General features: G+C 38.6%; 1 protein-coding gene across 2 annotated transcripts; it reads right to left on the reverse strand.

Annotated features, from left to right (window-relative positions):
* Window positions 1-644: 644 nt before the first annotated feature.
* myl5 (myosin light chain 5) lies at window positions 645-15,701 on the reverse strand. 2 transcript variants are annotated; one of them, XM_008114580.3, is made up of 7 exons: window positions 15,199-15,701; window positions 8,797-8,904; window positions 5,982-6,057; window positions 5,322-5,426; window positions 3,710-3,788; window positions 1,950-1,998; window positions 645-816 (listed from the first exon to the last, which is right to left on the reverse strand). In XM_008114580.3, the coding sequence occupies exons 1-7, from the start codon at window positions 15,331-15,333 to the stop codon at window positions 718-720; spliced, it is 651 nt and encodes a 216-aa protein (XP_008112787.2). In that variant the 5' UTR covers window positions 15,334-15,701; the 3' UTR covers window positions 645-717. The 2 variants fall into 2 exon arrangements, with proteins under 2 accessions (XP_008112787.2, XP_008112788.1); XM_008114581.3 differs by lacking the exon at window positions 15,199-15,701 and adding an exon at window positions 9,200-10,589.
* Between the last annotated feature and the right edge of the window lie 9 nt (window positions 15,702-15,710).

Below are 15,710 nucleotides of genomic sequence, written 5' to 3' on the forward strand. Positions count from 1 at the left end.
GCAACCGAGTGATTCTGGCTATGAAAGCTTTTGACAACATGATGTTAACAATGCTGATAGCAATGGTAAGCATCAGCTTATATTTTGAAAAACCTTGTTTTCAGTGCTTCATTCCTTGCAAAGTTGAAAGATTAAAGTTATAAAACAAAAACATTGTGTACATCTAGAAACATCTTAATTCACTGAAAGAACCATCACATTTGTCTCCTGAGGATGCTGTCCTGCAAAAATAGAGTTTTATGGCTAACGGAGAGGATGAATCAGTACTTCCTTCTGCAATCGAGATTATGGATACTAATCCAACTTCATTAGATAGTATCGCTTCAGTAAAGTACTGTATATTACTTTGGTATAAGTCTAGAAATTTTAGTTAAAAATATACCCAAGAAACTAAACATAGTTGACTTACCCATTAGTCAACATGTCTAAGTTAGGAAGCAGGTTAAAGAATCATTTATAATAGAATCGGTTTATCGCTCTTGTTGTTCTGATAGTAGTGACTGTTCCTCTCCCCTCTTGCTTAGGCTACGTAAGTCAACCGGGTAGAAACCTACTCACAGCAACCCATTGTTAGCATCATTTCAACATTTTCCTGTAGGGTGTTTGTTCAAATAAACACAGTTTGCAATCACACCAAAGGCAAGTATTGTACAGGAGTTCATTTTATTTGCAACCCATAAGACACAGATGATGAAACAATTTTCAAAAACAGGTGGACTACTCTTTTTCGTCTCCGTGTGTGATGGTGTAGCAGAGGGCCTTGTAATCGAGGTTTCCTGCAGAGTCAATAGGAGAACTTTGGAACATCTGATCTATCTATACATGAAACAAGGAAAAAACACATTGAAGGGAGGTATTTAGAATTTTTGCAGACAATTCATTACAGCAGAAGACGGATATGGAAAAATGTTTCGTTACTCTTTGAAATTGGTAATCACATTGCAGTTTACCCAATTGAGCATCATATTCAAAGCTGAAATGTTATCTCTCAAGACAAGCCATTCTTCAGTAACACACACCAAAACAAAATGCATCAGAAATCAGAATCCTTTCTGTCTCTTGGAGATATCTGGAACAGCCCTCATTTCCTTGCCGTTTTTCACATAAGCAAATTGCACTTAATAGGGAAGAAAAAACTGGTGGTTTGAGTAGAAATACTAGCTGTGAAAGAATAATTTGCCACTGAGGGTAAAACTGCTACAGCCAGTGTTAGTCTTATTTAGATAAAATATACAGAAAGAAATCTAACTTTATAAATAGTCAAAATCAGAGGTGGAAATTCTGCAGTCCTCCCGATATTATTAACAGCAAATCTCAGTAACTAGCCAGCATGATGTGAAGTGCAGGGACATGCTGTTAAACAACATCTGGTAAGCTACACAATTCCCACCACTGATAAAAATTAACCTGGATTTCATCCATTCGAATAAGTCTATTCTGTAAATTTGGCCAGGACGGTTTGAATCTGGGGAGCGAGGTGAGCTCCCATCTGTCAGTTCCAGCTTCCCATGCAGGGACATGAGAGAAGCCTCTCACAGGATGGTAAAACATCTGGGCATCTCCTGGGCATCGTCCTTGGAGGCAGCCAATTCTCTCACACCAGAAGCAACTTGCAATTTCTCAAGTCACCCCTGACAAGAAAAAAATTGCGAAAAAAACAGGCCAGTATTTAGAATCAGGCCTATGGGGGCATAACCAGGAGTTAAATATCTGCAATGGGTTTATATTTATGACCCCTACATAGTTATTATGGCAGCAGTATTGCCAGGATTGTGACTGCCCCCTAAACCTACTTTACTGGACATCAGCCATGAAGAGAGAAGTGGCGGCGTTCTGCTGGCCGACAAATGCAGGCAGATGATATTTCCATCTATAACTCACATTTGCCAAGTCTGGTTCAACAGTCACCCCTAAACAATTTAAAGCTTTAGTAAAAAGAGAATACAAACCTCTTCAGCACTAAACTTGTCACCTTGAGACATCATTAAACGTTTAATGCTGTTGAAGGAAATAAAAACATATTAAGACTTAAAAACTTAAGACTGCTCAAGAAAGCTTAAAGCAACTTAATTTTTTGTATGAGTGGCAACTTCAGTAATCCTCGAGTGTGTGGGAATGTGCTTTCAAGTCACCTGTCAGCTTTTGGCAACCTCATTCACTTCAAACGGTTTTCTTAGGCAAAGAATACACAGAGGTGGTTTTGCCCATTCCTTCCTCTGAAAGATAGCCAACATCCCCTGGTATTCATTGCCAGTCTCCTATCCAAGCGCATAGGTCCAATTCCTTTTCCTCCTGGGATAAAGTTACCCCTGAAAAACCTCTTCTGTGTGTGCAGTCTATAGTAGCAGAGTTTCGATGGATGCCTTTGTTGCGTTTTGCCATAGCATAAGGATAAAAACATTTCAAGGAAGAGATCTATTTGAACAGGGACAAAATGGTGTGCAGTCTTCCAGATGCTGATGGACTCCCTGAATGTCACACAACTAACTATGGTTATAGATCATGGGCACAGGCAAATCTAAAGTTGATAGACAAAGGCAAAGGCCCAGGCTGTGGCGCAAGCTGGTGAGCAGCCAGCTGCAGCCAGCTGAGACCAATCACTCTGACCAAGAGGTCATGAGTTCGAGGCCAGCTCGGAGCCTGTGTTTGCCTTTGTCTTTGTTCTGTGTCAAGGCATTGAATGTTTGCCTCATATGTGTAATGTGATCCGCCCTGAGTCCCCTTCGGGGTGAGAAGGGCGGAATATATATACTGTAAATAAATAAATAAATAAACAAACAAACAAACAAATAAATAAATAAATAAATAAAGAGGGATATTGACAAGCTGGAACGTGTTCAGAGGAAGTCAACTAAAATGATCAAAGGTCTGGAGACCATGAATCCCTATGAGGAGCATCTTAAAGAGCCTGTAGAAGAGAAGGCTGAGAGGAGACATGATTGTCAGGTTTAAATATTTGAAAGAATGTCGTAAGGAAGAGGGATTAGGTTTGTTTTCTGCTGCCCTGGATACTAGGATTCAATGGAGCAACGTGTTTTGGTTACAGGAATGAAGATTCCACCTGAACGTTAAGAAGAACTTTCTGATTGTAAGAGCTGTTCAACAGTGGGACTCTCTGCCTCGGGGTGTGGTGGAAGCCCCTTCTTTGGAGGCTTTTAAACAGAGGCTGGATGGCCATCTATGTACATCTTTGATTGTACATTTTCTGCATGGCAGGGGGTTGGACTGGATGGTCCTTAGGGTCTCTTCCAATTCTATGATTCTATGAAAAATAAACTTAATATACAATGTTCCAAGTCAAGTACTCTGTACCATATCCACAAAGAAAGGATATTCGGCTCAAGCTTCATGTTAAAATGGCAGGCTGCTGTATATGTATTATGGAAAACCCTTCTCCTGAACACAACTTTTTCTATACAGCTTCTCCCTTAGCCACTTCACTCCCAGGTTGGCTTTCTGGGACAAAGCAAAGTTGTGGGGCAAAATGACTTTTAAGTGATGACCTGTGCAAGCTCTGGAAATGCTCATCTTATCCTACTTGTAACCCCTTTTGCACTTTAAATGCCACCACATCTGCCACACTTTACATAGTGTTGGGATAGGGTTCGTGAAAGACCTGTCAATATTATGGCTAAGCTGTTTTACCCTGCATCAGTCAACATCACAAGTTCCAGACAAGGGAAGGTCCACTTAGATGGCAAATACTTACTAATCCTTGTTAATGTTTCCTTTAGCATCTGGGTCAAACATTTTAAATGCATTTAGTATGGTCTCTTCAGTGTCCGTACCTGTTGAAAATAATGGGATAATGAAACAATGAACATGACATTGGTAACATGGTCCTTGTGACTTGTGGAAATCATAATTTGCAATCAGTTCTTGAACATGTGCTGCCAAAGGATATATATCAGGCATAGGGAATTTTGGCCCTCCAGGTGTTTTGGACTTCAGCTCCCACATTCCTAACAGCTGGTAGGATGATAGGAATTGTGGGAGTGAAGTCCAAAACACCTGGAGGGACAACGTTTGCCTGTGCCTGATATATAGTATTCATTTAGTAGGTATAACCATTCTTAGTCTGGGCCCGAGTATATGCATCTTTGAAATCAAACACTACACAAAAGCACTTGAAGGTCCCACAAGAAGAAAAATGTTAATAAATTTGCCATTTTGGGCATATGTGTAGGTGAGAGGAGGTATATGTGAATATTACAAATTATGTAATGTATCAGAATAACTCAGTCAGTCATTATGGACTGGCAACACATTAGTCCAGAGAAAAATTGCAGTAGTTTTGGTTTGGGAACATAATGTGAGTCCAACTGAGTGATTCAGAAGTTTTTAGAAAAAAAGATCAAATGTCTCCCATCGGCTTGGTGCTTTTGGGTCTCTTTTTGCTTAGGTTACCAAAACTGAAACTCTAAATAGCCATGTCTCATATAACCTGAAAGTAGATTTATTTTTTGACATGCTTTCGACCCATTTCTTGGCATCTCTCCAAGATCTTGGATTTATTAGAGATACCACAAAATTGTTTAACATTTAACAGAATCCTCTTCAATTAATGTTTAGAACTAATAGAATATTGCTTTGTTTTACATTGATGGGAAACTGTCTTATTTAACTCTCTGGTTCACCATCAAGTTTCTAAACAAAAATATTAGGAAGACAAAAAAAACTCCAGCAAATCAATTCAACTCGAGACTTTTTTTTCTTTTTCTCTTACATGCATTTCACTTATTCATAAAGCCACTCCTTAGTAATTTAATTTTTTAAATGCATAAAATAATATTTAGTTGAGACTGAGTGTACTTTTTCAGAAAATGTGCACTTGAAATTTATTTTTTATCTCAAAATTTGCATTACTGAATATATTTTATGCTATAATAGATATTTTGAAATGGATTTGAGCCAAGAACTGTTGTGTAACATTGGAACAAATGTAAAACCCAAAAGATAATCAGGATCAAATTTATACAGCTTCAGAAGTTGGTAAGGTAAATGTGTTGTTGAAGGCTTACATGACCGGAATCACTGGGTTGCTGTGAGTTTTCCGGATTATATGGCCATGTTCCAGAACATGGTAAGGCCAGTTTACACTGAATTTGCAAAGACAGAATGTTGAAGGACTATTTCAGACATTCCTTTTTATTTTGCTGTTAATTTTTTTAAAAATTACTAACAAAATTAATAGCTTGTGCTGAAATATATTTGATGAATTCTCTTTGCATTGAAATGTAATATGAGAATATCAGAGAACCTCACGCTAGACTTACAAAAATCTCGGTTTTAAAAAATATATAATGCAGCGTTAAACTTACCACTTAACTTTTCCCCAAACAGGTTCAAGAACATTGTAAAATTTATAGGGCCAGTAGCTTCTTTAAGCATTGATTCCAACTCATCGTCTTTGACATTTGTTTTACCTACAATTGAACAAATAACACTAATTATCCACTGCATTCTCAGGATATATATATATATATATATATATATATATATATATATATATATACTCACATATGTGTATTTGATTATGTTCCCCAACTTTTAAATATATTTAACATTTACAAGCTAAATTTTGTATAATATTCCAAGTTTCCATTTATTTCCCCAGTTCTTTTGTAATGCTGTACCTAGTAGAAACACACTGGGAATTTCAATGGCAAAATGTGGAACTGAACTCCAGACCTCACTTCATTTGTTCCTTGAATTAATAGCCTACAGCACTTGGGAATGAGTTGGCAGACATTTCCTAATGAGCAGATGTAAATTTTTATAAACATCAGAAAAGCACATCTACTAATATCTACTCCATGGGAAAGACTCTGAAGATTTCTTCTGTTAATATAGTTTGTAGTTTCCAAAATATATTTTGATGTCACTGTCTCTTAAACTGTCTTTAAAGGTGAGACAGGTAATTGAAATAATTTAAACAGCTGAAAGTGAGAACTGACCAGTGATCATTCCAGAATACTTGCCTAAAGACGCGTAAGTGTCTTTTAAATCTTCTTTATCAATGAAGCCATCTCTGTTCTGGTCAATTAGTGTGAAAGCCTATAGAAAATTGGTACATATTTATAAACCTTCAATGAGTCAGATCACTAATTCCTTCTTGTGATTTTATTATCCCATTTCTAATTGTGGTTTTTTTCAGCCCAAGACTACATAGGTTTTTATCCTTCAATAATTGAAAAGCAAATCTAACACATTTTTCTATTGCATTTATTCATCAATAAAATATTAAGAAGAAGAAGCACAAAAAAATCACTCAAGTCTAATTTCCCCTTCCTCCTTTTATCTCTGTGTGTAATTTTATGCATCTTATACAGGCAGTCCCCAAGTTACAAACAAGATAAGTTCTGCAGGTTTGTTCTTAAGTTGAAGTTATATGCAAGTCCGAACAGGAACATTTTTTAAAATGTAACTCCAGACACACACACACACACAGTGTATATATTCGGCTGGAATTATACACACACACACACACATATAAAAGCTTTTGGATAGCATACGGAAGAGTTAACACCAGCTCTCAGAACAGGAGGAGGGCAGAAAAAGTCAAGGTGGTCCTGAAAGTGATAATGAGGAAGTCCAATTAGACAGAGAAAGAAGACTCAGTTTGAGAACGAAACTCCCTAGACGTTCGGTACGGATTGCTGCCAAAAGGCTGGGAACCCAAGGTCAAAGGAATGCCTTCATGTCTTGTAAGAATTGGTAAATAAGGGGAAATGTGAGGACACATTTCAGATCAAAAAACTTTGCTTTCAGAGCAAGATCTCCTGCTTTGTTCCTGTCTTGATTCAAGTGTTGCCTATGTTTCCTATTTTCAAGCCCCAAGTCTTGGTTCAAATGTTGCCTATGGTTTTTTGGGAAAGTATTCTTGCTTTCATGCTCCTGTTCATATCATGTACTTTGGATTTTGCTTTGGATAGCACGTTCCTGTTTTAAGCCTTGTCTTTTAAGAATTTACTTGCTGTTTTTGGGACATTGAACTGTATTTGGATTACTGCATTTACATTTGGATTATTACATTTCTTTATTGCTTTTGCCTTACTTTTTGCTACATTTTTATCAATAAACTGTTTATATCAAGTCTGTCTCAGTGGTGTGTGTTGAGAGCAAGGTGGACCCTCGCTGGGGTGCAACAGATTGGTGATGAAGCTTCAGCTGAGACATCTTTTCCCTATGATAACTTTCAAGAGTGAAGTTCCTTTCCGAGAGGTAGATGTATTTCACTTCCTGTTGTCTCACCCCCATTCTGAACTATGAGTTGGATGTTTGTAACTTGGAGACAGCCCGTATATGTACTTAAATTGTTAAGTACCTTCAGGTTCACTCTGATTACACCCTATTTAATTTGAAAATTAAAACATCTAAAGTGCTTCAAAATCCCAAACATTTCCAACAGTCTTCCACATCTACTTTCAAAGCAGTGGCCTGATCATTCATTCACAGCATTTCTCCCAAGAACACATCTTTTATGTCCTCAGTCTCTCAAATCCTTAGTGTCTTTCTAGTCTCATATCTCATACACAACAAAAGTAACAAACGAACAAGTCAAAAGGCTAGAGACAGACACTAGGTTGAAATAGTAGAAGGTGCAGATTCACACTGAATAGTGTATTTGGAGTCCCACCATTTCATAGATCCTTAGTTTGTTTGGTTGCATACTGCAAGTTGCTTCTCATGTGAGAGAATCTCACGTCTGCCCTGATGTGTTACAATCCTGCAGGGAGGCTTCTCTCCACACACAGAAGACTGGAAGACATGGAAGGTTCTGAAGAGACTGTGCTCTGGGACATGAGATGCAAAGCCAATCTTAGGAAATGGGGTTACAAAGCGGAATCCACGACATGTGGAGAAGAGCAAACCACAGGCCACTTACTACAATGCAGCCTGAGCCCTGCCACATGCACAATGAAGGACCTTCTCACAGCGACACCAAAGGCACTCAAAGTGGCCAGCTTCTCATAAAAAGAAATCTAGTATAATGTCAAGTTTTCTAACTTTGTTTGTGTTTTTTTAAATACATTATAACTGTACTCCCAATTTGCTTTTGACATGATAAATAAATAGATCTTTAGTCTCTCTCCAGCCTCGCAAATACAACACATACCTGTATTGTGCAGGGTTTTTTTTTACATAAACATTGTTCCATGCCCAAAATTATTTAAGCTACTGAATACAATTATCCTCATGCTATATGTATAAGGTGTATAAAGTTTGTGCTTAGATTTGGGTTCCATTGCCAAGATATCAAATTCTATATGCAAATATTCCAAAATTGAATAAAATTACTTCTGGTTGCAAACAATCCTGACATAGGATACTCAACCTGTATAGCATTTTTTTGGGCAAGTTTTATTCCTCGCCTACTTGCAAACTCCCATACCCTCTCAAAAAAACTCTGGTTTGGGAGTTTCCCTGCCCTCTGGAATAGGCTTTGCGTGTGTTTGGGGGGCATTTGCTCCCTACTGATAGAGACAGTTCTGTTACTGAAATAATCTGATTGGATTTCTGGCCCCTAAACATAGTCCAGCCCAAATTCAGTAATTTTCAATATCTCTTATTAAAAACACACATTGGAATTCACTGCTGGCTATATGGGCTGAAGAAACCAAAAATTGTGGGAAAATCAGGAGTTGCATGCCAAGGGGCTAACAGTCAGTCAAATACAAGCTAAATTCAATCCCATTCAGATGATATAAACAACTAATCTTGGAATGAGAAAGCACCCAGTTCATCACTTAGAACCCCCCCCCAAAACCATATTTTGGGAGAACATCCTCCTACTTCCTTAAACTCCTGGATCTGTGTCTGTTCAAAGTTGGAGAAGACATTAGAAGAAGCTCTTTGAGCCCGTTTGGCACCACCTTCCTTCTTCTTGGTTTTTCTGCTGGCCTAAAAAGGGGATAGACAAGAATGGTCTCAGTAACTATATTTTGGCATTAAGCAATATTTCTAACAATACTTTAATGGATCTTCTTTCCAAAAAAAGAACATGCAACCTGTAAAATACACAAGGATGCAGTCCTATCTGCCTTTATTTCAAAGTGAACCCCATTTCTCCCACTAGGCCTTTCTTCTGAATAAGACCATGTTTAACTCATTAATCATTATAATTGGTACTCTTAAGTTAAAATTTCAAGCGATAATGAAAGCACATAGGTCACCTCTCCAAACAAACAGAACTTACCATCTTTCCTGGGAAGCGACGTGGCCTGTCTTACTCTGGGAAACTTTCTATATTAAGTGCTTCTTATATGTAGGGAAGGGTCGCATCTTTATAGCTGGCATTTCCCAAAGGAGATCTCAAACGTCTTAAGAACCCTGAGCTCATAAGATCTACTCCATACATGGTCACAACTGCAAGGTACCTGCTGCTCCCCAGTGGCCAGACAACTGGTATGGATATTCTGAACTATCTAGTATATCATTTCCTTTGGTTGTAGCCTGTAATATGTATCGTGCAACTCATCACATTGTAGCAAATGTGTCTGTTGAAGGGAGACTATATTCCATGAAAGTTATTGCTGGAATTAATTTGGTTGGTTTTAAGGTAACACAGAATCTGTTGGCGGAGAGAAGGTGTATCATCTCTGCACCCAGAGGTAGTTAACACTTTGGCTGTAGCTCTTAATGCTAACTGAAGTTTCAAAAGACTCTTCAAAGGCAGTCTCATGAGCAACATGTTACAGTAATCTAGCACCTCTCCCCATGGTCTGATCAGAAATTGATACAATTGGCACACTAACTTTGTCTGTGCACAAGCACTCCTGGCCACATACATACCAGAGCGTACAGATGCAGAGCTGAATCCAAGACTATACTCAACAAATAACTTGCATCTTCAGATCAGTGTAACTCCAGTTGGATCTACAATGCCTTATAGTCAAGTTTCTGATTCCAGAAACTGCCATATAATCCAGGTCAAGGCAAATAATTTGGATTCAGATACAGGCAGTCTCCAAGATAGGTTCTTTAGGTTTGTTTTTATGTTGAATTTGTATGAAAGTCAGACCAAGAATATTTTTAAGTGTAACTCAAGCTGACACACACACACACACACACACACACACACACACACACATATATACAGTAGAGTCTCACTTATCCAACATTCTGGATTATCCAACGCATTTTTGTAGTCAATGTTTTCAATACATTGATATTTATACGTGATATTTTGGTACTAAATTCGTAAATACAGTAATTAGTACATAGCATTACTGCGTATTGAACTACTTTTTCTGTCAAATTTGTTGTATAACATGATTTTTGGTCCTTAATTTGTAAAATCATAACCTAATTTGATGTTTAATAGGCTTTTCCTTAATCCCTCCTTATTATCCAACATATTTGCTTATCCAACATTCTGCCGGCCCGTTTATGTTGGATAAGTGAGACTCTACTGTATATATAGGTAAAGGTTTTCCCCTGACGTTAAGTCCAGTCATGTTTGACTCTGGGGGTTGGTGCTCATCTCCATTTCTAAGTCGAAGAGCCGGCGTTGTCCATAGAGACCTCCAAGGTCATGTGGCCGGCATGACTGCATGGAGCGCCGTTACCTTCCCGCCAGAGCGGTACCTATTGATCTACTCACATTTGCATGTTTTTGAACTGCTAGGTTGGCAGGAGCTGGGGTTAACAGCGGGCGCTCATTCTGCTCCTGGGATTTGAACCTGGGACCTTTTGGTCCGCAAGTTCAGCAGCTCAGCGTTTTAACACACTGTGCCACCAGGGGCCCATATAAATATAATATATATAATATATATGTAAGTTGGGACAGGTACATTTTACAAGTATAACTTCAGTCATATATATATACACTTTGGATAGCATAGGACACCTCTGTGGTGATGGTTTTGCTGTCCGTACCCCTGTTCTGTATTTGGTATGGCTATATTTGGTATAGGAAAAGAAGGGTTGAAAAAAAAGGGAAATCATTTTATTTGCTCTTTATTAATAAAAGCATGGGAAAAATACAAGGGAAAACTATATGCAAAAATACCGTTGTGGATTTCCCCCTTGGGGGCCTGTCAAAGGAGAGAAATGGGAGGCAAAAAATGACCAAAGTACGAGGGCTATCCACAAAGTAGATAACATTTTGGAATTTAAAATGAACAAAGTATAGGAGAAAACATTTACCATATGCAGTTGAAAGGCACACCCAAATACCACTTTTCAACATAGTCACCATTCAAATCTAGGCACTTACCAGAGCGATGAATGAGCTTTGCAAATCCTTCCCCACTAAATTCTGCCGCTTGCATCCTCAACCACTTGTTTCTAACAATGGGGGCGTGGCTGGCAATGCAGCGTTTTGGCGACGCTGCGCAGCTGCGGAAAGGGCTGGCCAGCTGGTTGAGGATGCAAGTGGCAGAATTTAGAATATTGTTCTGCCCTAAAGCCCGTAGGATACAAGAGACAGTGCTCCAGGTTCAAACCATTGGTTTCCATGGGATTCTATTGTTCTGCCCCAAACTACACAGGATGCAAAAGACAGTGTTCCAGGTTAAAACCATTATTCTCCATGGTATCTTATGGTTCTGATTCAAAGCCCATAGGATACAAGAGACAGTGATCCAGGATAAAACCATTGCTTTCAATGGAATCCTACAGTTCTGCATCAAATCCCATAGGATACAAGAGACAGTGATCCTGGTGAAAACCATTTCTTTCCATGGGATCATATGGTTCTGCATCAAACCCCACAGGATACAACAGACTGCTGACAGTTGGGCAATGAAACGGGACAGGAAACCTTTGATGGTTCCCATCACACCTGTTTTTCAGTAGTAAACATGGGAGTAAAGTGTGATAAGAGGTAGGAGTTCTGAACACGATTGCTGGCCTGTGTTCAGAGTTCTCTCCTTTCAGGTCTTTTCTGCTTCTTTTCAACCCCTGGAACATGTGATGAGCTCTGTGCTTCTCCATGCTTGAAAAGAGGCTGAAGTGTCCTACAAGGGGGAAATTTCTCAATGTGATGAGGTCAGTTGCCAGAGTTCCTTTCAGGACACTTCTGCCTCTTTTCAACCATGGAGAGCTATGCATGACAGCCAGAAGTAGTTTAACTCATGTGATGAGCTCAGTGTCTCTCCATACTTGAAAAGAGGCTGAAGAGTCTTACGACTGTGATAAAGTATGTCTTCTAACTAGGCCTGAAAACAGATTGAAATGTCTTGTAGGCATTGAAAAAATAAAATTGAGAAGTCTTTATTTTTATAATTATGTAGACAAAGATCTACAAAATAACTTTTTATATACCTTTTTAAGATATAATTTAAACAGAATTATTGAGCCAAGTATTGTGCTATATAGGATCTCATTAAATTGCAATACAATGTTGAGCCAACTGCAAATTTAACAAAAACATATCCCATAGTAGGAAAGAATTCAAGACAGCAAAATGGTGAGAATGAGCATTTAATTTCATGAACTGTTAGCTCCAAATGTCATGTGGTTACAACATAAGTCAGATAATTAAAATGATATAGTGTTAGTAATATTCATTAAGTCTACACATCTGACACTCTTGTGTGGTTACTTCTTGTTATAGATATCTTTTGCTTGCAGCTGCTCATGCTAATAATATTTACTAATCATACTGTGTTATGATATTCTCTCTGGGCTTTCAGTAAGCTCTCTGTGTGTGTATCTTTAGCATCTGCTGTTTTCCTGTTCTTTGGGATCCAATTTAGGAAATTACTTGCAAACCACTTTTAAAAATCTTTTTTCAGTTCCTGGAAGTTTCTTCAACAATTAGATAAATGCAATTTAAAGCCATATACTGGTGATTTTGTATGAGTTGTCATAATGATCCTGTACAATTTCCAAAAAAGTTCATTTCACAGATTGTTACAGGAATTAAACATCGTACACAATTTCTATGCGTCCCAGACATTTTGAAGATATTATTTCTGCCATCAACTTGCAACACTTGTTTTATTGTGTTTTAAAATTCTTATACTATGAATTATTCAACTGAACATAAACGTAATTTTAAAAATGTCAACACTTGAATCATAGAATATGTTTTCTTAGAACAGGGTATTCATTTTCATTACCTAAATATTCAAAGTCTATGAATCAAAAGAAATATCCCTTTATTATCTCTTTGACTTAGAATAGCGTACATAGTAAACATAATTGTGTCAATATTTTCTATTATGCTTCTAGCATCTGATGTCGCTGAACAAAATAATTACTTCTTGGATTCAAAGGATTGCACTCTTTAATTAACACTGAATCCTTCAGTCAATAGTACTTTTGTATGCTCAAACACCACACACGCCACTGTGCAATGCTGATAAAAATACTCATCTACATATATCAAGTGATTATATATCCAACATAATAAGGCACCTTTATCTCTGGGCAAATGACATTACAATTCAGCAAAGATTTGTAACATTAAGATTTTGTGTATTTTTCCTTACCAACTTGCCTATGTCCAAAATGTCCTTCTCAGATACTTCCCAATATGAATTTCCATCCAGATCAGAGCTTAGAAAGTTACTTTATGTACTTTATGGGGGGAAAGTGTCTCAACTGAAGTTTTAACACCTTGTTTCCACAACAAGCTAATTCTTAAAGACCCAGTGATCACAGGGGCAGAAAGTGAGGTGAAATCTTCTGAACAGGAGCACAGACAGCAAATCAAACACCACAGTTAACCATGTTCCCAAATTCCCAGATCCAAGAATCCTTCCACCTTTTCTTTCTCCTTCTTATCCGGTTTCAATGTACTGGCCTTAACGCAGAGCACAAGCCTGAGGTCAAGTACACAGCATCTCCTTGAGTTGATGTAATGGAGAAGTATTAATTGCACATTATCGGCAGTCCCCAAGTTACAAATATCTGACTTACAAACAACTCCTAGTTAAGAAAGGGGGTGAGATAATAGGAAGGGAGAGAAGTCTACCCCTCAGAAGGGAAATTCACTCCCGAAAGAGGAATTATCATGAAGAAAAGATGTCTCCACTGAAGAATTATCCCCAATCCTTGTTTCCACAACAGGCCACATAAGGAATGGAATTAAGACTTGGCTTTTAACTTTGTTTTATTAACGTCGTGTAATTTATTATTATTGTTTTCATGTGAGCTGCTTTATTGTCGAATGCTCTGTTTTGTTTATTTTGAATTGTTTTAGTCTATTGTTGTATCTTACTGCACTGAATGTTTGCCTTTTATGTAGTGAACTGCCCTGAGTCCCCATGGGGAGATAGGGCTGGATAGAAATAAAGTTTTACTTATTTACTTTCAAAATCCAATTCTCACAGGGACAGAAAGTGAGGTGAAATCTTCTGAACAGGGGCACAGACATGAAAGGAAACCCCACAGGGGTGTTAAGCTTTTCCTATGCTACCCAAAGCTAAAATAATATATATTTTTGGCTGGAGTTACACTTTAAAATGTACCTGTTCCAACTTGCATACAAATTAAAGGCCAGAATCACTAGGTTGCTGCGAGTTTTCCAGACTGCATGACCATGTTCCAGAAGCATTCTCTCCTGATGTTTCACCCATATCGATGGCAGGCATCCTTAGAGGTTGTGAAGTCTGTTAGAAATGAAGAAGTGGTTTATGTATATATCTGTGGAATGTTCAGGGTGGGAGAAAGAACTCTTGCCTGCCTTTCAACAGTAATGACTAAACCATGAAAATGAACAAAAATGGTGACCAGTATTTAAAAAACTCTAAAATCAGTACAATAAATAAAGAACAACACTCAGAAGACAGGGAAATTCCAGATGGGAAACAATGAGGGCCAAGTAACACCTCCCAACAAAGGATTCCCTCAGGCAGGAAGCAGCCACTCTCTAAAGCTGCCAGGCTATTCAATACTAATGAAGGTGGCCAATTGCACAATTCACACTGGCCTCCGACAAGAGTTCTTTTTCCCACCCTGGATATTCCAGATATATAAACCCCCACTTGCCTAGTTTCCAACAGACCTCACAACCTCTGAGGATGCCTGCCATAGATGTGGGTGAAACGTCAGAAGAGAATGCTTCTGGAATATGGCCATACAGACTGGGAATTTCACCGCAGCTCAGAATCTATCTATTGGGGACGGTGTGTACTCCAAATGCTGGGGCTACATAAACATATTAAATACCCTTGGAGACAAGAAAGTAAGTAAAATAAGACATATGGCTTTTCTTTTTAGTAAAGGTAAAAGTTTCCCCCTTACATTTAGTCCTGTCCGATTCTGGGAGTTAGTGCTCATCTCCATTTCTAAGCCGAAGAGCCGGCGTTGTCCGTAGTTCATGTGGCCAGCATGACTGCATGGAGCGCTGTTACCGCTGCTGGAGCGGTACCTATTCATCAACTCACATCTGCATGTTTTCGAACTGCTAGGTTGGCAGAAGCTGGGGCTAACAGCCGGAGCTCACCCCGCCCACCGGATTTGAACCGTCGACCGTTCGGGCTGCAATTTCAGCAGCTCAGCGGTTTAACCCGCTGCGTGAACTAGGATGATTTTCATAATTTGGCATACCAAATGGCTCGTAAGGTGCATCCACACTGTACAGTTAAAGCGCTTTGATACCATTTTGCCTGTCAACGCTATGCAATCCTGAGTTTTGTAGTTTAGTGAGGCCTCAGCATTCTTTTAGGCAGAGAAGGCTGAAGATTGCGAAATCTCACTCCACAGCATTGAGCCACTGCAATGAAAACGCTGTCAAATAGCATGACATCTACTTC

This window comes from Anolis carolinensis, chromosome 2, assembly GCF_035594765.1.
Source record: "Anolis carolinensis isolate JA03-04 chromosome 2, rAnoCar3.1.pri, whole genome shotgun sequence".
NCBI classification, from domain to species: Eukaryota; Metazoa; Chordata; class Lepidosauria; order Squamata; family Dactyloidae; genus Anolis; species Anolis carolinensis.

Coding starts and splice junctions, on each gene's coding strand:
- myl5 (XM_008114580.3), bottom strand. CDS start 15,333: ATGAATAGGTACCGCTCCAGCAGCGGTAACAGCGCTCCATGCAGTCAT. Junction 5,427..5,981: donor AGACACTTACGCGTCTTTAG/GCAAGTATTCTG, acceptor GTTCAATTGTAG/GTAAAACAAATGTCAAAGAC. Junction 1,999..3,709: donor GGAAACATTAACAAGGATTA/GTAAGTATTTGC, acceptor TTCCTTCAACAG/CATTAAACGTTTAATGATGT.